Source organism: Calidris pugnax, unplaced genomic scaffold (assembly GCF_001431845.1).
Source record: "Calidris pugnax isolate Ruff unplaced genomic scaffold, ASM143184v1 scaffold44, whole genome shotgun sequence".
Classification (NCBI taxonomy): Eukaryota; Metazoa; Chordata; class Aves; order Charadriiformes; family Scolopacidae; genus Calidris; species Calidris pugnax.
The window spans coordinates 15,834,521-15,856,975 of NW_015094506.1; the positions used below are offsets into that span (position 1 = coordinate 15,834,521).

The 22,455-nt window shown below is 35.1% G+C and overlaps 1 protein-coding gene across 11 annotated transcripts in view; it reads left to right on the forward strand.

Moving 5' to 3' along the window:
* PPFIA2 (protein tyrosine phosphatase, receptor type, f polypeptide (PTPRF), interacting protein (liprin), alpha 2) overlaps positions 1-22,455 on the forward strand; it is a 326,824-nt gene that overhangs the window by 278,035 nt on the left and 26,334 nt on the right. For 7 of the 11 annotated variants that reach the window (XM_014963902.1, XM_014963904.1, XM_014963905.1 and 4 more), the window contains 7 exons: positions 269-489; positions 2,961-3,198; positions 6,055-6,084; positions 6,942-7,072; positions 7,332-7,486; positions 12,102-12,195; positions 21,215-21,223. In XM_014963902.1, the coding sequence (XP_014819388.1) occupies positions 269-489; positions 2,961-3,198; positions 6,055-6,084; positions 6,942-7,072; positions 7,332-7,486; positions 12,102-12,195; positions 21,215-21,223 (878 nt within the window). The remainder of the gene's footprint in view (positions 1-268; positions 490-2,960; positions 3,199-6,054; positions 6,085-6,941; positions 7,073-7,331; positions 7,487-12,101; positions 12,196-21,214; positions 21,224-22,455) is intronic. The other 4 variants (XM_014963903.1, XM_014963906.1, XM_014963913.1 and 1 more) reach the window with 1 other exon arrangement.

A 22,455-nucleotide genomic window follows, 5' to 3' on the forward strand; every position in this document is an offset into this window, starting at 1 on the left:
GAGTTCAGACATCAAAGTTTAAGCATACTCGACTGTCTGTCTTTTCTAGGTATCTTTTTGTGTAAATTTTCCTGATTAGAAATTATGCATTAGAAATTATGTGGAAATATGTTACATCATTTGCAGTAATATTTAAAGTATTAATGGAGAATTAATCCTTGAATAAGTTTTCTTAAATATTAGTTGCTTTCCTTTCCCATTTTATAGAAGTTCAACTTTGCAGTTTTTTTCCATGGAATAAGCCATATACACCCTCATTCCTGCTCAGGTAAAATCTCTTGGGGATCATGAGTGGAATAGGACTCAGCAGATTGGCGTTTTGAGCAGCCATCCATTTGAAAGTGACACTGAAATGTCTGACATCGATGATGATGATAGAGAAACACTTTTCAGCTCCATGGACCTCCTGTCACCAAGCGGCCATTCTGATGCCCAGACTCTGGCCATGATGCTTCAGGAGCAGCTTGATGCAATCAATAAAGAGATCAGGTATGTAGCCCGAACTGGCTGTGATGTGATGCACTTATGATTACAGCTTCAAGCTTTCTTTAGTGCATGAGTTCAGGTATCATTCATAACAATTAGGAAACCGCTTGTACATTTAAACGATTGATAATCTGTCTGCTTTTCATATGAGAGTATTGATTGTGTGAAGGTAACAACGGCTTCTTCATTTCTGAGACATAGAAATGTCTTTCATAGTGAAGAACTGTTGGGCAATTAAAGAGATGTTAGAGAAGGCCAACACATGGCAGATTTGACAGAAACCTATTCATAGTCCTCTTTTCAAAGTCTTTTTCACTGTTCTCCATGACTCCTCTTACTCATTAATGACGTCCTATCAGAAATGTTTTATTTCAGTGCTCTTCATGCTTTCTTCTGATAATTAGTCCTATGCAACCTTTCATATAAGCCGGGTTTTCTAAGACATGTCTTCTAAGACATGGGTTTGACTTTACTTTTCATGCTCCAAGTTGGGTTAAAGTGCTTGGAAAGAGGTGGTGAATTGTATGTATCTTAATAATTTCTATGCAGGTTTAATGGAGTGATAGAGAAGCCAATGATGTATTTTAATTGAGTTTATAAATGAAGCCATATTTTAGGCTTAAAGCATTCTTACATGTCTTTCAGGAAAGGTAATATTTAAAATCTTGGTGTATGAAAAACATGCTGTTATCAGCAGCTATTTCTCTAGAAGGAGATGAATGTAAATGTATTACTGACCTTCTGGTAATACTATAGACGGAAAGACTGTGGTTAGAAATACAGTGAAAACCAGATTAACTTTTGCCAGATCTCAGTTATTCTCTGAGCAAGGTAACTTGTAAAGGGAGAACTCTATTAGAATATATTGAATCTGAATAAATTCTGTTCACAGGGAAGATTTCTAGATCTACAGTTTTGCATTTTCACTACTCCCAGAATTTCTTCATTCAGATAGGATTACTCTGCTATTTACTACAGCTGTCAAGATAGGGACTGAAAAAGAAATTTTGTTGTTGGGAGGGTAAATCTCCTTAAAACAGTATATGTAAAAGAGACAATCTTATCTATATTTTCTATTATTACAAAGAAGTCAGCACTGTGCTGAGTTCAGGGAGCTGTAGATGCAAAAAATGTATTTGTTTTAAAAAATGCTAGTATTTTGGCAATTTAACAAGTAATTATGTAATACAGTAAAAGGTTTTCACAAGAAATTGTACCTACAGGTGAGATAGTGGGATATTATTTGTGCCATCCTTAGTTAGATCCCTGTTTTACTTAACATACTTATAAACTGTACTGCATTTCCCCTTTTTCTTGTTTTGTTGTGTTTTTTTCCTTGACAGATACTGTAAGGGTTTATCAAATGACTGGAGATATCAAAAGAGATCCAAAATGTATTTTGCCTTAGATTTGTTTTATTATACAAGATGATTCAGAATTTAGATTACTAAAATTAAAGAAATTCCCTTTCAAATTATTATTTGCCTTTATGTTCCTGCCATGCCTCATTTCAAAAGGAGCTATACAGTTTTTATAGAAATTTTGAAATGGATATTAGGGAAGGAGATTTATCACAACACATGAATTTGTAGGTTTCTATTTTCAATGTATTATCATTTCATTTATCATACTTTCTTCATTTCACTCAGAAAAACCTAGTTCACAATTTCAGCCTCCCCAAATTTGTATTCTCTCATTTACCGATGACCCTTCATACTTCTTCCTCCTCTTCACAAAAGAAAAGGCTCCTCCTAACATGGTTTATGGGCAAAATACTTATAAACAAATGTTTTATTTTAAACACATTTGATCATTCTAGGTACAATCACAATTAAAAACATAAAATAAAGAACCCAGTGGAAGCATCTTATTGAGGCTATATAGTTTTAAGAAGCTTATATTTTTTTATTAACAAGAGAGCGATTTTAATGAAATTCACTTAAAAACTCAATGCTTTAGAAACAACTGTCATTTTTTCATCAATTTGTAGGGTTAAAACAGACAAGTTGTTTTTCAAGTTCTCTTGTTTTATTAATATGGATTATCTTAGCGATTCCCTTCTTATAGGCCCAATTTCATTTGACTTAAAATTTATGTTCATGCTTTAGAAACAGAAAATCAGATGAAGCCAATTTAAGACTGGAATTAGCCTCCTATGGTAAATCATATCGTTAACTCTCCCTCCCCTATGCTGTCTCCTTTGCAAAGGAAGAAACCAGTCTTCCTGGAATGTCATATGTCACATCTTGTTGTTGGGCAGATTCTTCAAACAATTTTTGAGGATGGAGGAATTAAGAAAAAGAATGTTATAATTCTGGTGATTAAAAAGAGACCTCATTTCAATGTTATTTTGGATTTGATCTAGTATATTCATCACTGGTTTACTTTCTCTCATTTGGAAGGAAACAGATTTCATTTTTGCTTTTGGGGTATGCAGAAAAATATAGAACCATGTTCTTCTTTTATTTAATAAGGTTAATCCAAGAAGAGAAAGAGTCGACAGAACTGCGTGCCGAAGAGATAGAGAACAGAGTGGCCAGCGTGAGTCTGGAAGGCTTAAATCTAGCCAGAGTCCACCAAGGTACATCCATTACTGGCTCAGTGACGGCATCGTCACTTGCAAGTTCATCTCCTCCCAGTGGACACTCAACTCCTAAACTCACCCCTCGCAGTCCAGCCAGGGAGATGGACAGAATGGGGGTTATGACTCTGGTAAGCAACTTTGTGATGTCAATTTTAGGTGTGATATTACTAGTATTAAACACTTATCTTTTCACTGTATGCATGGCTTATCTCTCTAATTCTTTATTCACGTCTTCATCATACATACAGATAGCAAATTCCTTAGAATATGGAAATTTGGGTGGTTTGGGGTTTTGCTATTGTGTTTTTGAACCTTGCATGACCTACCAGGGACATAATGATCTGAGGATCAAGGACCTTCAGCACACAGGCAGTGGAATTAATAAGAAACAGAATTGATCATTGGAATTACTGTATTTGATTTATATGTAAAAAGTGTTTTCTAATGAAAAGCTCTGTGGTGATACAGTTGTCCCACAGACTACCATGTAATTATTGGTGTTTAAACCTCAAAAAAATGTCTAAAGACATTAAAACCTTCTACTACTTCCTATATATGATAATTTGAATATATTTCTGTATTTGATATACTCTTTTGTACTTGCAGCATTTTATTATGTATTCTTCATGACAGTATATCAAGCACTTGAAGTACTTTTTTTTTTCAATAATTCATTTAACTGATACATTTCAACATTACAAGCAGCACACATAAATAGATAGCAAGCCATCAAATTATCATGCAAAGCATTTCTAACATTACTGTTCCTTTGAAGACATAGTCTGAAATGTCTGGTTTGACATGAAAAGGGATTTGCAAAAAAAATTAATTTTGGTCCTAGGCAAAATAAACAGAGCAACAGTCAAGTACAGGGAGGCAGTATGTTTTAACATATTCAAGGTGTACAACTCCGATATTGATAAGAGTAGGGATTGATAAGAGTATTGATAACATGCAGCGTTCAATGTGGGCTACAAACCATTTTAAAGCCTGCTTGAATTCATCCCTTTAAGCACTAGGAGAGAATCAAAGCTGCCCACTCTGCTGATCTCCACGTTCAGGGAGGAGAATAGGGTATGTGTAACCCCATCTTTTATTTCCTATTTCTCTAATAATCTGAATGTCACTAAGGTTGCTAAGAACAACTGGGAGTGGAGCCTGGGTGTTCATTCTGCTCGGCTGAGAGGAGGGACTTTGGTCTACCATCATCTAGCTGAGTACTCCCTTTTCCTGGGAACTGACAACTATTCGTATCCTCCTCTACCCCTTCCAGTTTAGAATCATATTTGCTGCCTTCTTGGGAACTAAAGACAAAGGTTTCTTACTGCAAGAGAAGGTCAGGGCTGGCAGTTGTGCCAGACTGTGGCACTGATCCTTTGCTGCCCCCAGTTCCTGAACAGCAGGAATTAAAATGTTATTGGCACAGACCATTGTGGAGGAGCTGGGTGTGCGGGCTGCCGTGGTGCCACCCATTTCTCCAGAACAGCACCTTCTCAAATATGTGTTTCAGCTCCATTTCACCAGCTGTTTAAGCAATCTGGCTACAGATAAATGGCAGTGGTTAAACTGACCCTCCAGCAGACACCTACACTGCCTGGTTGCCTTCATTTGGACACAGCAGCTTTGGGTCAGTAGGTTCATCAGATTCAAATACAAAATGACAGCATAGCCTCTGCACTTCAGGTTGCCATGGCCTCACTGGCATCCAGCAATTGCTGTGCTAAAGCTCAGATGGATGTGTCTGTATGAGCTGTAATTGAACTCTTGACATATCATAAGCTCCAGAAGTAGCACCTTATTGCATGCTCAGCAGCACAGCCCATGACTGTGGTCACCCTCATCAACCATTTCAGGGTACTTCTGCCCTGCACTGTTTCAGCAGGAGTTCAGTGTTGAATATCTCCTCCTCCTTATTGGCTGGGGACAGACAGAACAGGCTATCAGGAATCATCTAAGTTGAAACTTCAAGTTGGGAAGAGCTCTGTACATGTCTGATGTCTAGAGCCCAAATTGCCAAATGATCCTGTAGGCATTGGCTGGAGGAGCAGTACTGCATGCGATTCCACGGCCTGAATCCATGCTGTAAATAAATTCTGCAGAGTTTCTTCAGCTTTGCTTGAATGAATGAGACATGTACTAAAAATAAAAATGAAAAACGACTTGAACAAGACACATTCTAGCAGGCTTCTACTACCAAACAATGCTGCAGTATAGAAGATGTGTGAATTTGTATCCATTGACTGAAAGTACCAGTCATATTAAGATGGGATAACAGGAGAGAAATACCCATTTTTCAGGCATGGTATCTGTTTGTGGTATTTTGTGTTTACACTTGGTGAGATATCAATACGATTGTAATACTAGATAAAACTAAAAAAAAACAAACCTCTCTGAGTTGGAGATAGTAGAAGGATTTATATGAAACTCCAAAAATAAAAAGTGCTAACCTAAGCTTACCATGTTCTGAAGAGGAAGGGAATTGTAACTTTATTAAAAACAACTGCTTTCCTAGAATAGAATAGAATAGAATAGAATAGAATAGAATAGAATAGAATAGAATAGAATAGAATAGAATAGAATAGAATAGAATAGAATAGAATAGAATACCTCAGTTGGAAGGGACCTACAACAGCCATCTGGTCCAACTGTCTGACCACTTCAGAGCTGACCAAAAGTTAAAGCATGTTATTAAGGGCATTGTCCAAATACCTTTTAAACACTGAAAAGCTTGGGACATCAACCTCCTCTGGAGGAAGCCTGTTCATACTCATAAGATAACCGCTTTTTGAGGGCTTATGTTCTGTTATGATACCAACTGTATAATTATTATGTAATATTAATAGCATTAAATTCATGAAATCGCCACTTCCCAATTCTGAATGTGAGAAGAACAAATGTGTGGCATTTTTTTATGCTAAAACAAGATGTATTAATATTTTAATTTTTTTTTTTTTGGTTACTCCTGCTTTTGTTACTAATCTAAGCCAAGCGACCTAAGGAAACATCGGAGAAAGGTATGATACTGTGGTTTTTTTAAAGCTTGGGAGAACACGTTTATCATATTCCTCTTGTATTTAGATAACTGGGTTCCTTGCCAGCCACTGCCTCTTCGTTCAATTCCTGAATGTAATCATTTTAATTATATCTGGAAAGTCTTGCAAAGGTCACAGTTAAGCCATAGAATCAAGGCCCACCAGTGATACCTTGGAGTAGTAGCCCCCTACAGCACAAACTTAAAGGAATACAGATAAAAACAAAGTGTGGACACAAAAGAATTACCTTCAAATGTATTTTGGCCATTTTTGTTGCTGGAGAAACTGGAGTCGTATTGCTTGAAATCTTCTGCAGCAACATGAAGTTGTTTACAGAACTGGCACTGAATGTGGCATTTATCTTTACATGAGAGGAGATAGTACTTAGGATAAATCATTATACACTCTGACAAAACTGCTTTTTGTTAGCATTTGTTTTCAAGCATTTTAACTGTTCTCTTAACAAGCTATGGAGAAAGTGGTCCTGTTTATGTCTGTATTTGCCTTCTCCCTTACATCCCTGAGAAACTTTGTTTACATGAATAATTCTGTTTAATGCAAGAGGCTCACTCATGTATAAGGTTATTTTAATGCTTAGACCTTTACTGGATCAACCTGTTTGGCATAAAAGGAATTAATTTCTTCTCCAAGTGTTACATCTTTTCTTTCAAATACATACATGCCATATTTAGGCAATTGCTCTTTCAAAAATAAGAATCCTTAACATTTGCTCAAAAAATTGCACTTGAATTCATACAGGCTTCAGTTCACTTGACAAATTTGTGCAGCATGTGTTGAAATTTTCTTGAAAAGCTCTCAATGGAGTCTCTCTCCCCCAGATTGCAGTAGTTGAAGAAGATGGGCGTGAAGATAAAGCCACAATCAAATGTGAAACTTCTCCTCCTCCAACACCGAGAGCTATCAGAATGACTCATACCCTTCCTTCTTCATACCACAATGATGCCAGAAGGTACGATGTTTGTAACATAAATTGATACTTCACAGTTTTACTGTGTAGTATTCTTTTCTTGTTGTTAAACTATTCCAAAATAACTTGATTTCTTCATGTTTTTGAATCATTTGAAGAAGAAGATGTGATTGTTTAACTTGTGGGGAGATTATTACTGAACTATAATCAGTTTGTTTGCAGAGGTGCTCAAAAGAAAATAAAAAATTACCTGCAAATTTTGACGTATTATCTATTTCATTTCTTTATTATCATTTTGTAGTAGTTTGCCTGCTTCATTGGAACCAGAAAGCATTGGTCTTGGCAGTGTCAACAGCAGCCAGGACTCCCTGCACAAAGCTCCCAAGAAGAAAGGAATCAAGTCTTCGATAGGACGTTTGTTCGGTAAAAAAGAGAAGGCTCGACTTGGACAGCTCAGTAAGGAATTAGTGGTAACAAACTAAAATCACCATTTCACAATCATTTTCCCATTTTTAATTTTACTTCTTTTCACTTTTCCAATTTGCATATTTTTCTCTTTAGCCTGTCATAACCTTTCCGTTAAACTTCATTGCTATCAGCAATTTTATTTGTCAGGAGTTTGCTATGACTATAACACAAATGAAAGGAGACTTCTGGCACAAATTACTAGAGTCATCCTCTTCACTGAACCTACTGCTTCAATAATCTCTTGAATTTAGGGTAAAAGTGCTAACAGCATATTCTCAAATACCAAAATAAAGAGGAGGTGAGAAAGTAGTAAGTAATAAACCACTATAAGGGGTGTAACTACATGACATGGAAGGTCCTTGCAAGTAAGCATAGTTGCTTTTTGGATTTTAGTGTGTCAATAGATGTCTGCTACTGTCTATCCCTGGTGTCCTCACCAGACTCTGTGCTGCTCACAGCAACACTGTTTTCTTCCTACTTCTGCCCTCTTCCCTTGCCAAGACCTTAGTCAAATTCATTCCTGGCAAAAATTTTCCTCTGTGATGTTGTATAGGATACATCTATACCACATGCAAAAAAAACCCATAGCATAACTTTGTCTAACCAGCTTAGGTAGCATAAGCAATGCAAGGTGAAGTAAGTTTTCAGCACAAGCTCATAGTCTGCAAACCCAGATGGGCAAATACATCCTTAGCTGCAGTCGATATTGCTAGGCTATCTTATTTAGCTCAATTAAGATTAGCATGTCTGCACATGCCAACGCAAGCATCAAATTGGTAGAGATGTGCCACTAAAACAGAAATGCTAGCTTTTTCCTAGCTATAAAGATGTTGCATAGTATGAATTTGTGAGACACTAAATTTTTACTGCCATGGTGACCACATAACACCTGTAAAAGAATTTTCAGAGTTTGCAGTAACTGTAAAAGCTTAAGCAATATATAAGACTGAAATTAAAAAACTAAATTCATATTAAAACATGTCTTTATCACAACTAATCAACCCATCACTAAAATCATATGAAATAAAACAAGGTAATTTTAAGGTCAAAGTATCAGGGTATAATCAAATAACTGAGCATTCTTCATTTATACTCCCGTCTCTTTGTCTGTGAGAATCTTGTATTCTTGAGAAAAATAACTAATTTCTAATCGCAATTTAAATTCCCTTTCTTTTTTTCCCCACTATGGGAAGATTAAAACTGATTTATTCAATCTTTTTCATAGTTTAATGTATTTCAGAATCTATTAAATGAATCTCTCAAATACACCTGCGTGTGACCATCTGCACTGATGGAGAATTTTATAACTTTAGACTGCATTATTAATTCACATTTACAATCCATAAACCCAATTTTATTGATACTGATGGATTATGCATAATAATCTGGTTTCACAGTAACTTGGGAACACAGAGGACAAAGATGTAATAAATATGTTGGTCTTCCCTGCAGTTCCTTGCAATGTGGAACAAAAATAAAAAATCTTTAAAGATTGTCTCAGGAGCAATGTAATCTGGCAATAGATTAATTTCTTAATAATACCAAAATGATTAATAAGACATGTATAATTGGATAAAGCCTATTTGTAATTCCCAACACTAGCTCATGAAATTGCAAACAGATATTAGTGCAGTATAAGGCATATTTTAATTAAGCAAACTACAAGTATGTATAAAAATTAAAAATTAACACTGACCAAAAAGTAGGAGCAAAACATTTTTAGAAATTGAAATGAAGTTGAGCCGATAAATTATAGAGTAGTTTTTCTCACCTTAATTTTTAAAATACAAAAAAAAAAAAAAGAGTGGTAGTTTCCATTCAATGGCAGTACTTTAAAGACGAAACAAAATTTAAAAAATAGCACTCACATTAGTACTTGCATCAATTCCATGACAGGAATACTGTCTGTGCAGCTATATAATTAGTAGTTCTATTTATAGTGAGATACTATATCCCAGAAATCTAGATAGTAAGTCCTATCATTACTGCACTGCAGTATATTTGTATGGTTTTCATAACCCAAATTCATAATGCAAAATCAATAATCTCATTTAATTCCTTGCTTAAATTAAACATTCTAATTTATACAGATACATAGTGCTTATATTTTTGGATATGGAAAATACATTTTCTTCAATAGCACATCAAATACTCAAGAGGTAATAAACTTAGTATTGAGCCTAAGAAACATTGATTCATTTTCTTATATGCATATTTGCACATGTACACGATTATGCTTAAAGGAGCACTTTAAAAGTTCATGTCAGTGCAGAGGATATGAAGGATCCCAGTGATATTACACATTGTAAGTACACATAATACTTCTGTAACTAAGTCCATAATATCTCTAAAATCACATGTAATATATACTCATATTTAAGAATCAATATTGGAACCTCCAAAGTTTTATCACTAACTTCAACAGAGACAGGCTATCACTTCTGTGTTCTCTGCAAAACTTTGAAATTATTAGTTTTCAACTGCTAAACTTTCCGGAGTTTTGTTATTTTATAATTTACTTCTTTTCCATCTCTGCTAACCATTTATGTTATTGTTCAAAGGAAAATTCATGACTTAGGAGATCTTTCTTGGAAGCAAGAGTCAAGATGTCTAGATTCTTCAAGATCTCTTTAAATTGTTGGAGAAGGAAAAGAAATGTTACAGGGAGCACGAGTGCCTTTTATTTAGTTAGTTCATTGATTTTAAGCTTATCCAGTCTTCTCTCACTTAGGGAATACCACAGTGGGCACAAATTTTTCCCGTGTAACATTTTAAATATTCTAGTCCCTAAACCAACCAATACATTACAGGGATTTTTAGCCCTGCCCAGGTGAGTTGATCTGTCTTGTGTTTGCAAAGGTCACCTTGTTAAGAAACATTTCTCGTGGCCATCTGCATGCCTAAGATACAGACAGGCACAATCAGCACAGCCGGTACAACGTCCCCTGGGTTATTTGAAGGGCCTGATATATTTGTCTTGTGGTGAAGTCCGTTATGCTGAGAATACTTTCCAGTCTGGGATAGTCCCTCATTGCACTGCACTGCAGACATGCCATCTCTATCTGACATACTGCGAGCTGCTCTCTCAGAAAGGTGTGATATATTACAGCGGTTTGCTAAATTAAAAACTTACTTAAGATTTTATGAGATATTTTGTAAAACTTTGAAAGGCAGGTGAAGTAAAGCAAAGTATACAGTCATGTTTTCAGCATTTTTGATTGGAGGCATCATTCTCATCATGAGACTTGCAGTAGTCTCCTCTTCCATGGAGAAAAAGTCTGTCCAGATGAGCAGCAGTGTTAAAACTTACACCTGCTTTGACAGGACAACTTAAACCCAGGCTTTTCTTATCTTAAACATGATACAGCAGTAGACTGTTCTTGCTTGATTGAGGTGCATGTAAATGTGACTTGTGAAAGGCTGTGATGCTATTTCACTATTTAACACGCATTATTGTATGGTTAAAATTAATGAACCAGAATGGAAATCTTTTAATTTATACTGCACTTTCTTAATTATGCCAGTGTTCACTCTACAATTTCTCACTATCTGTTATCTGAGAAATAAGAAGTTACTGTTGCCAAATGGAGTCAAGCACCAGCACTTACCATACTGCTGCCTTTCTTCTTGTGCCAGTTACATACTTCCTGAATTGAGCAGGGGAGGAAAAAAGCCTTCAAAGAAGTGCTGCAGTCCCTCTGTCTGCACAAACACATGTGCAAATGACAGAAAAACATGGAGCCGGAGCCAGAGCCAGGAGACTGTACTGGCAGCTCCATGAGATAGTCCCTTCTTCCTTGAATCCAGGCAGAGATAAAAGAGTCAGAGCATCTTTCCACTTCTGCACCAGGAAAGTCACGTTAGTGGACACATCCTATGATCAACATGGGTCATGCAATGCCAGTCATGTCTTTAGTTTATAATAGGATTTTATTTTGGTCCAGGTGTCCTCCCTTACCACAAGCTTCCCTTGTCACTGTGTGCAATTTATTCACGTTCCTGTGCCTTTGTCAGTGACTATATGCCTATGAGACAACTCCAGGGAGACCTAGAAGGCTTTTTACTTCTCTGACAGATTCTTTGTGTCATCTCTGGCTTGGGAGTTTGCAGCAATAATGACATCAAAGAGTCTAAGACTCTCTATGAAAGCAAAATGAAATATTTAGTTTTATGACATTAAGTGATGCTGTATTATGTCAATAATAATGAGACAGTTCTTCAGAAGGCACATTCATTTGTATATTTCCCAACTAAGATTAAAAAATGGTGAGGGCATTGCTTACTTAGGACCATGACACTGAGCCTTAGGAGGCAAAGAAAAACAGGCAAAGAAGATCAGGGTGCTCTTCTCATACATTTTTGCTAAACAGAAGGAAGAAACAATTTTTCCCTCTAATTCTACTCTTTTCCATGTAGTAAACACTTGCCAGAATTTACTTCTATAGGTGATAGGTGTTCTTCAAAAATACCAGATGTCATGGCTTAAGGAAACAAACATAGATGGTGGTGGTAGGCGGGAGGAGGATTGCAGGGTTGAAGAGGGAAACAACTGGGAAAGAGCTATGAGAAAATACAGTGAAGTTTGGTTTATTTTGTTTTCCAGGAGGTTATATGGAAACAGAGGCAGCAGCTCAGGAATCTCTGGGATTAGGCAAGCTTGGAACCCAAGCAGAAAAGGACAGAAGACTAAAGAAAAAGTGAGTATCTTTTTCATGTGACTTTCATTGGCTAAAACTTGATTCAAATGTCAGGTTTTATGTTGATTTTATGCAGACATGTAATAAGAAGCAAGACCATCTACTGCGACAGTTTAGCACTTAGTGTGGCTTTTTCCAATGTAGAATTTTTTAAAGCTGCATATAAAGTATAGGGAAAGATATTTAGAGTCTTTCAATTGTACAATATTTTTTCATTTGTGAAAGAACATAGGTTTATGAGAAAGAGACATTTTCTATTTCAGATTGTCATTAATTCTGTGCCTTTTGCCTTCTGTGCAATTCTTAAAACGTAGGCAGGCATTTAATGACTCACTACATAGATTTTTTTCAGAAGGAAAAAAAAGATTTTTTTGCATTATCTATTGAACACATGATTATTTCTGTCTACAGAAGTCAGAGGCTCCCCATAAACTCTAGCAGCTTCATTTTCTTTTTGCCTGCCAGCAAATGGCAACCTAGCTTTTTGTTCACACAAATTATATAATAATTTAATGCTGTCTTTGGTGGACCTCCTTGTAAAACCAGTACACTGACTCATAGCAGCTGCCAGGAGCTAAGGCAAACTATTAAAATAAAGCTACAAACACAAAAGAAACCTCTTGGCAGCATCACGGTTCCTGTGTAATTAGAGGGTGTCAGAGAAAAAAGATGGTGCTTAAACATGACTTTGCAAATTCATTCTGTAAACAGTTTTATTTTTCGTCCATACTAATTAACTTTAGTGGTCTTATTTGGATTCTGAAAGCCCAATTTTCTAAATTTGTGGGGTTTTCAGGTTTTTTTCAGTCTTTTAGTGTTCCAAAGAATCTGGGGATAATGTTTCAGCTTCTTTTTACATTTATATGTAGAATATTTTTAATCACTGGTTTCCTATCAAGCTCCTGATGTAAAATCTTTCAATGTACACATGTAATGTACAAATTTGTTCCATTTAAATCAACCTCAATTTATCAATTAAAGATAGAGAAACAGTCATTGTGCTAGCTGAGAGAGAAGAAAGATTTTAAATTCAATTAAGAAACTCACAATAACATTCACAGGGATATTGCAGTTGATAAGTCTTGTCCCTGTATTTCTTATCTATACATTTTTTTGACTTATTAGTCATTTCGAAATGTATGGATGTGAAGAGTATATTAATATGCTTTTTTACTAAATCTAGAAAGCATCTTTGAGACTGTCATTACCGTTCATGATTCTATGATTCATAAAGAATATCATTGAATTTTCAGCAGCCTATTTTTTTGAAGTCCCTATTTATCTTCCAGCTCTGAGGACTGAAGGTACCACAGTACTGAAGTCACTTTGAAAGGACCAATATGTTCACTTTGTCATATGTTAGCTCCTTAAATTACCTAAAATAATGTAAGACTTGACACATACTACTGCATACATGATATGACTTCTTCATATATGAGAGTGCCTACCAAGTTTTGGGTTTGGAAATAGTAGGTGCATAGGTAATCTGCTAGAGACTTCTGCCTAATCTCACACAATTAGACTTCTCTACGCTTTCTGCTTGTCTTTCCTTTTTTTCTCCTATGTCTGTCTGTCCTTGGTTCTTTATGGATAAGTTATAATCAAAATGTCCTCTGCTGGAAGGAAAGGAATCTTTCCTTTGGGACTATGGCTATTCATCTCATCTGAACTATACGCTATTTATCTTAAATATATGTTATATACCTATGTCATGAAGATCTTTAATTTTTTCCCCTGTTCCTTTAGGTTTGTCTGTCTTCATAGCTTTTCATTTTGGGATAGTTTGGAATAATTACAACGGCTTTTAAGATTCCTCTTAATTCACTATGAGAGAAAGTTCAATATACATTGCTGTTTTACATATGTATATAGTTGTAGAGGAACTGTAATATGGCAAAAATTAACATTTTGTGTTAGAGATATACATGAGATTCTACTCAATTATGATAGTTAGGGTGCCAAGATATCAATAGGGAATAAGAATTAGCAGTTCCTTGTGAAAAAATGTAGTCATGTATTTGCATGTCTTAACCTTGGAAAATATTAAGTTGAAACAGTCCAGAAAGTCATTTAAATGAGAAGTTTGTCTCAATAGGTCAGATTCTTTTTTGCCAATACTTAACAATGCATAATTTCCTCTGAAAGTAGAGCCTTCACATGCGTACAGTAGCTGCAAAATTACTAATCTGGCTAATGCAAATGAGAATAGTATGCTGCGTTACATTAATGATGATAGTAAAACTGCCTCACAAGGTCTGCAGAGACAGCGAGTGCAATTGCTGGAACAGAGAGAGTAAAGCACTTCACCTTGTAAGGATTTCTATGGCTAGTTTAGATTAGAACATAGAACCCCAAGAGAACCGGGCCCCCCAAAAGGATAGTTAAAGGATGGGCTAAAGAGGGGAAGCACTCCTTTGTATTACATTCCAGGTCTGGGAGAGCTTTACTTATGCTGGCTTTGTCACTTCCTTTAAACAAGCACAAACAAAAAACAAAACCAAAGCCCCAGAAAAACTCAAAATAGTGATCCCAGAGCCAATTCCTTTTTCTACAAAACAGGAAAAATACCATATACTGAACTTGGGTTTCTCTCTTACATACATAAGAAAAGTGAAATGGTTTTCAGCACTGTTAACACCTTGGCAAAATTCTCTTTCAGTTCAATGGTAGTTCTGGTGTAGGAAAGCAAGGATTTTCCCCCTGACATGAAACCAGAGGTCATGTGATCAACACATGAGTGCTGTGACCAGTACGAATGAGTTTCACCAGAGTTTTCAATTAGCTTTAAAGTAGTAAATTAAAATTGGATAGAAATTATCATAAAAGGACAGATTCCCATTAAAATGTTATCCATGGTATTTCTTTCAGTTGAAAAATATCTTAAAATACTAAATTTCTAATTTTGCACTTTTGAATGTATTCAAATTTATTGCTAATTTAGCAAGGATGCCCTTACCTCAGAGATGAATAAGAACAATGTTTCAAATTGTCAGCTGCTGCAGCCAGTAGGTACTAATGGTCCACCAGGTGTCATGGCCACCTGCTCCCTGAGCAGGAATCACGTGGAGTTGAAACACACTACAGAGTATGATAGTATTTTATGGCAATTTACATGCATAGATTAGATGACTGAATAATAGATTTCACTCTGAAAAATTTCCTGAGAGAATATTATAATTCTGGAGACCAGTTCTCTCTCTGGTGATTATGGTGTCATTAACCTAAATTTCAAAGTTTTTGTGCTTCTTACTCAGAAGATGCCATTTAGATGTAAAATTTATTTCAATTTCAATTGACTACTTAGGCATCATTAAAACGCAATTAACAGTTTGTCTTAGTGTTATACTAGACACTTACAGTGTCTAGCTAGACACTTGTTCATCCAACATTTGGTTATTACAGTAGATTTATTAGGAACAAGTCTTTCTCCCAAGGCATCAAAGAGAAATTAAGGAACCTGTGTAGAATTTTTAAATTAGACCCAAAATGTTCCTAAAAATCATCTGAAAAGATGAACTTCAGTTGCCTGACATCCATAGCTGTCTACTCTCAGACATTAAATATATGACAGCTCTAGTTAATATTTAAACTTTTAAAGTCTTACTGTTTGTAAATGGAGCATGCAGTCCTAGAAAACAAAAAATGAATGTCAGGGGTATTTAGAGTGTTTAGAGTGTTATTCCATTGTTTGGTGAAAATAAGACATGTTGGGGTGTGACAAAGAATAATGCACTGTATTTCTATTATTTACACTAGCTTTTCACTTCGTCCGTACAAAAGCTTAATATTTTGTATATAATGTCTTCTGCCTTTTGTCTTACTCTCAGAGCCTGTTTGCCTAATCAGTAACTTCTTCAAGAAAACTCTGAATTTAGAACTAAAAGTACTAATGGCACTGATACCCTCTGTGTCACTGTTACATTCAAGTTCTCTAGGGGTTCAAGTAATTTGCAGTCATTTAAATCATAAATTTTATTTGGTTAAGGTATACTCTCCAGAAGGCACCCAGCACTGAAATGAAGAATGGAGCTTTTCTCTTGATATTTTTTTTAAGTGATTAATCAGTTTCCCTGTGAAAAATGATTACTTAATTTCCAATTCTGAATTCTGTAGTAAACTCCAGCTACCATTTCTCTGTGACTGTGTATATGCTATCCCTGCTGTCCAGAACATTGTCCTTCGTGGGTGTTTTTGCACCAAATAATATGGTGGTGCACAATAACTTGGCCTTGGCATTCACTCAGGGTCGTCATGATTGCCCAAGCTGAGACCCAGGGTAGGAAGTTTCAGGTCAGTCCAGTTTCTATCACAGCTCATTAAGATTGGCAGAGGGTTTGTAGACAGGCATAGTGTCCTCTGGGACAGCAGAAACTGATCAGCATGTGTCCCACGAGACAATTCATACCTGAGAAAAAGGCACACTATGCCTAAAATCAAATAAGTTGTGTTCCCCTAAAAACACATTCCCACTGATCTCAACTCAGGTAGCAAATTAGGGCACTTAAGAGAAGCTCTGTAAATGTTTCACTGTCCTTTACAGTCAAACACCATATATAAATCTTATTTTACAAGGAAATATTTGAACTTGAAATTTTATGAACAAATAGAGCTATGTTTGCTTCCCTTTCACTATAACTGTCCTAGTGAACATCAATTGTATTCTGCTTCTCCACAGTTTTGCTCAGGGGTTATGTCAAATCATCTTTATCCAAAAGCCTCACTGGTGGCAAATGCAGCTCTTAAGAGTTTTACTTTGTCTTTCAAAGTGCGATATGACTCTGAGGGCCAGCAATACGTATCCTTTTCAAATGCAAAGTTTGATTTTTATCTGCAACAATATGCAGTGTTGCAGCAAATAAGCATCTGCCTGAAGAAGGAAGCATGCTGAAGTCAGACAAGACATGTATGTCTTCTGTGTTTGCATAAAAGTATGTAATTGTTGGTCATAATCACTGATATTTCACAGGATGTGTTTATTTCATCCTGGAAAAGGCACCAACATAAGGCAAGGTTTGAAAGACATTTAAGTGCTATATAGTCCTAGATTGCCACACAGAGGTTGATTTGACCTTGCGCATGCTGCTCGTAGAGTTTGAGGTTAGCCTGTGGCATCACATCCTCAGCAATCCAAAATAGATAATCTCCATGAAGAAAAATTTCGATGCAAGACAGCTGGACCAGAGCATACTGACAGGATTCTGTCACAGAAGATGATAAATTCCCCAATATGTTGATATGAGCATTTGAGTAACAATCATGACTTACTTCATAGCCAATGAATTAACTGCACCATGTCATACTGCTGTCACTCCTAGTCATCTTGTGGTGTTAGGATGAGTCAAGAGCAGACCTTCAGCTTCACTTTTTTCTTTGTTCGATGTGACACTGGACAAGAACCTATTAATTCCACATAAGATTAAGATGTGAGATTTATATTTGCCAAGGAAAATCAAAGTAAAACTATTCTTTCCTATGAACCTGTTCTGGGGAGACTTACTCCACAGATATGGGGTTTTGTTTGCCAGATATAGCCTTCAAGGGAATTGCAGGAAAGTCTTTATATGCCAGGACATGTATATGTGCTTACATACATGAATAAAGCCTTGTAAAGTCAAGACCAAAGTAATTCTCATACATAAAATTGTGGTGTAAAAAGAAAATCTTAGTATTCATTAGTATTCTCATCATTAACTTTGCCAAGAGAATTGCAATGCTGTTAAGTCTCAGCTGACTACAGTAAGTTCTCTATGAACAGAAGAGCATGTTGTATTAATTGACTCTTCTTCCTTTCTACCCAGAAAAAAAAAGAATTATAAATGTGGATAATTTCCTTTGATAAATTTGAAAAATTGCTAATAATGCTTCAGTCCTTTTGTTGGTTTTCATTCATACATGTCCTTCAAAAATTGGGATCTGGTAGACAGAAGTCACAAAATATAGGCCTTATCTTATGGTAAACCACATTTAAATAAAATCAGTAAAAAGAAAACAGAAACATCTTGGACTTAGATTTGTCTGAGGAAAATGGAAGTTTTAGATCCCTGTCAACAAGCTACTTGAAAAAATGTCTAGATCTTTTTGTGGAATAAGAGTTTAAAATGCTGTAGTTATTTAGTTGCTTTTGAATCCACACAATGCCCTTTTAATTAGGTTTCATGTGTGCAACTGCAATTAAAATTTGACATAATATATTTGTGACTACAAATAATCTCTATCCTCTGCAGTATGCAAATAGCTGTTTCTAATGATTTTCTTAATTGCACACATTTTGAAAAAATGAATCCAATTGGATTAATTACAGTCTTTTTCAGTGCCATCCATCTCATGTTCCTATATACTTAATGCTTATTGAACACCATTATATCGTAAATGTACATGATTTATTTTTTTACAGTAGCTCTTAAGAATGCTATGAGGTTTTTTCCTCTAATCCTTTATTTACTGAATCTTTAGGAAAAATTCAAGTTCTGCATTTAATTTCTTCCCTTCCTACCTCATCTAGGAGAAACTATATGATGTTGTTAGTAGCTTTCAGACAGATCTGCAGTTCTTCCTTTCTTTCTAGCAAAGAATACTGTAGTCAGTTATTCTGTTTTTCTCATTCCAGTGGAGGAAGGAGAGTTATTCAGTGTTCTGATACACAGTTGAGGATTGTCTGCTGTGTCTCCACTATGGTTTTATCTTGCCTGAATCAGTATCTAATCCTTGAGGCATACATAAAGATGAATTTTCTTTTTAAACTTAATTCCTCTAGCAAATATCTTTAACACTTACTGGAAGACCTATGCAAATTGTTAGCCAGTCAAAGCTTTTGCAATGTTAAAAATGTATCTTGCTGTTACATTAGATACTTGGAGCCTCTTTAGCATTGCAAATATAAGGATGTATGGGTGTTTATCTTGCAGAGGATTATTAAACTTTAATCAGATTATTCTGAGGAAGAAAAAATGGATACAATTATATATTCTATAGCTATGTCATATATTTTTTTAATCTTGTATTTTTACAATAATACTTATACCTTTGCCAAGCTTTTTTTAAATTCTTTTCTTCATAAAAGATAAGGATATTTGTATCAATGAGTTACAAGGTTTTAATCAAACAAAACCAGAAAAAATCCCCAGTCCCTGTGTTATCTACACATATAGGCCTAACTATTGCAATTTGGGATTTCTGGATAAATATAAGCATCTACCCTCATGCATGCAGCTGGCTCTCTAAATTACTATCTCCAGCAGGTGCAAATATCCTCTCAGGTTAACTGTAGAATTAGGGTTTAAGAGAAGAATGGATAAAACACAGCAGAGGAAAAAAATTCCACATATCTTTTAGTTTAATATATATCTAACAGAAAAAATTGTCTTCCTTCAATAAATGGTGATAAAATGATTGTCCTGTGAAAAGGTGAAACCTAGAATTTAGAGATCCATATTTTTCTGCTCTGTTTTATTATTCTGTGGACAAGATGCTCAGGAATTGAAGGGATGTCCTTGATCCTCTCCTTCTATAATGGGGGAGACTGGCACGGCCTTCAAGTCTTACAAGTTATCCCCAAAAGACTGCAAACTGCCAACTCAGTAAAGCTGCCAGAAAATTACTCACATTTCAGTTAATCCCCCTGTTTATTTCTCTCTACCCATAGAGAGTATCCAGGGAAAGATGTAAGAAGTTGGATTTCTGATTCAATAGACTGTGAAAGGTCCAAAATTAAAAGCCTTTCCAGCAAAGGTGTTCAAGTCAGTCTTTGCAGTTAGCTCAGTAGAAAATGAGCATGATGGAGATTTTGACCCCAAAATCACAAATGTGTATTCAATTCTAATGGTACTTCCATCAGGTTTGGTAACTGTTTGAATAATTCTCTAGTCCTTTACTTATATTGCATACCTTTGTTGACCTTTCTTTCCTTAATTTTCCTTTCTTCTGTGTATGAATTTGTCATTTGTTTCCATCTGCTTTTCTGTATCATACTTTCTTCTCTCTCCCAGCTGTTCTGCTGATCTCACACACATGAGAACAAAATTTAAGATCTTGAAACCAGCCCCTTCTGAACTCACTGAAATGTCTGCAACCTCTTCTTAATTAATCAGAGCAAAGGCTTTTCACCCCAAAGTTTTCTACAGCTGTATCTACCAACCATTTTTATATCTCGGTAAATCATTTGTTAATAGAAATATAATTTTCTGAGATGTCTGGGTTTCATTCAGGCATATAATTTTCTTTTTATGATGGCAATTAAGGGATGCTGAAGAAATTTTATTATCAGCGATGGCATCCTGCTTTCTTCTACAGATACTGTTACCAATTATATTGGCAAGAATAGGTTACCTAGAGGGCAAATCACTCACACCAGTATTGCTACTAATCTAGTATTAGTATGGCTGCTCCAATTAAAATACTATACAGCATGACTAACCATTAAAATTGTTTGTCATTTACATGCATGAAATCAGTATACTTAAAAAAAAAAAGAAAAAATGCCACAAACCCCCAACTTATGTCATTCATGATTACTGTAAGATATTTTGCTAAAATATTAGTGAACATAGAAAAGTAAACCTTGGTTTGTAGTCCACTCAATTGTACTGTGACTCTATAGTAATTTGCTTAAATCCACAGGTTTGGGATTTTCATCATTTTGGGTTTTACAGAAAAATCATTATGAAGTTATTCAAATCTGGGCAAATGCTTTGATTTGAAAATCTATTTCACGTTCACTGTGTTTACAGATCTTTGGCATGCATATGTATTGTAGATGGCAGATGTGCTCTGCTGAGTGGTACCTAATAAATAGCCAACATCAGTTTAATGAAAATCTCATTTTGAAAGATGCATCTGTTCTTCACAAGAACACTTAACTCCTTTAAAGAATTAAAAAAACAGTTAGAAAGATATTCATAGTTATAACGGTGGTATTATTTTATCTCTCATATGATTTATTTTTTTTTATGGACTACTATATGTTCATTAACATTTATGTGCTTTTTTTTTTTCCATTCATCTCTCTCCATCTCATGAAAAGCATATCTGGGTAAGTTAAAACACCATGGCTGCTGAACATATTCATTTTCAGCACCATGTTTATTTTCTATGTTTTATTCTTATTTCTTTTTGTTTTCCTGTAAACCTTATGTAACAAATCCATGCATAAAACTGACCCAAATGAAAACCTTCAAAGTATTCAAAATAATGGTAAACCTCAAAAGCATACACAAATTAAGGCCAGCACTTGCTCCTGCAGGGCTTAACATAATGGATTAACTACTTTGAGATAACTGCTGTCAAGTTTTTTTAAATGAACACATTTTGGAAGGTCAAAAGCCCAGAATCACAAAGACATTTGAAAATTTATCAGTGAAAAAAGAAACCATGTGAGAGTAAAGGCTTAGATTAACAAAATCTGTAAAGACATAAATAATGTTTAATTAAATCATAGAGGACTCAGACTCATAAACACTCCAGTATTCCAGAGTACAAAATTTATTTTTTTTTCTGTTTGAACCCTCATGCTGTGCAGTAGAACAATATTACTTTTATGCATACAATTTTACTATTTTTTTTCACCAGTTCATTTTTTTATGTTTGGTTTTTATTTTTTTTAATTGTTAACCTGATATCATGTTTAAAACCTTCATCTCTTTTGATCTATCATATGAATGTTGGTTTTTCTTGAATAATTTTTATAATTTAGGGAGAAAATGTCATCTCTTCAAAGCATGTACGAGCTATAACTTTATAAAGGTGTAGGAATAAAAAACTCAAAGAGAACAGGAATTACCACATGAATTTAGAATATGTGATTATTAAATAGCTTTATGAAAATAGATTTCATAACATTTAATTAAGCTGAGAACTCTGGGGGTCTCTAATGTAGTACAGTACATACAAGATTGCAAGGCTATGTAGGGTCTGTATTAAGGATTCCTGAACATGCTTCACTTAGTTTAATATATGTCTTCAGAGGAAAGCATGCTGCCCTTCATTTTTTTTTATACACTTAAAATGTACACCTATATAGAATAATTACATTATTGGTAAATCTGCTTTGCTAATCTGTTTTATCAGGGATGCTGCTAAATTTAAAGTTATACTTCCTTGTTTTATAGATTTAGAAAGTTTAATTAGTTTCATCTTGATTACTGTATTTCAGTCATTTTTCCTAAAAACTCCTTAAAGCTAGATACAAAATATTTTGTACAACAAGAAGGAAATTAAGCTTTGCCTGTTGTTCTTGTTGATTATTATATCAAGTATCAAAAAGGA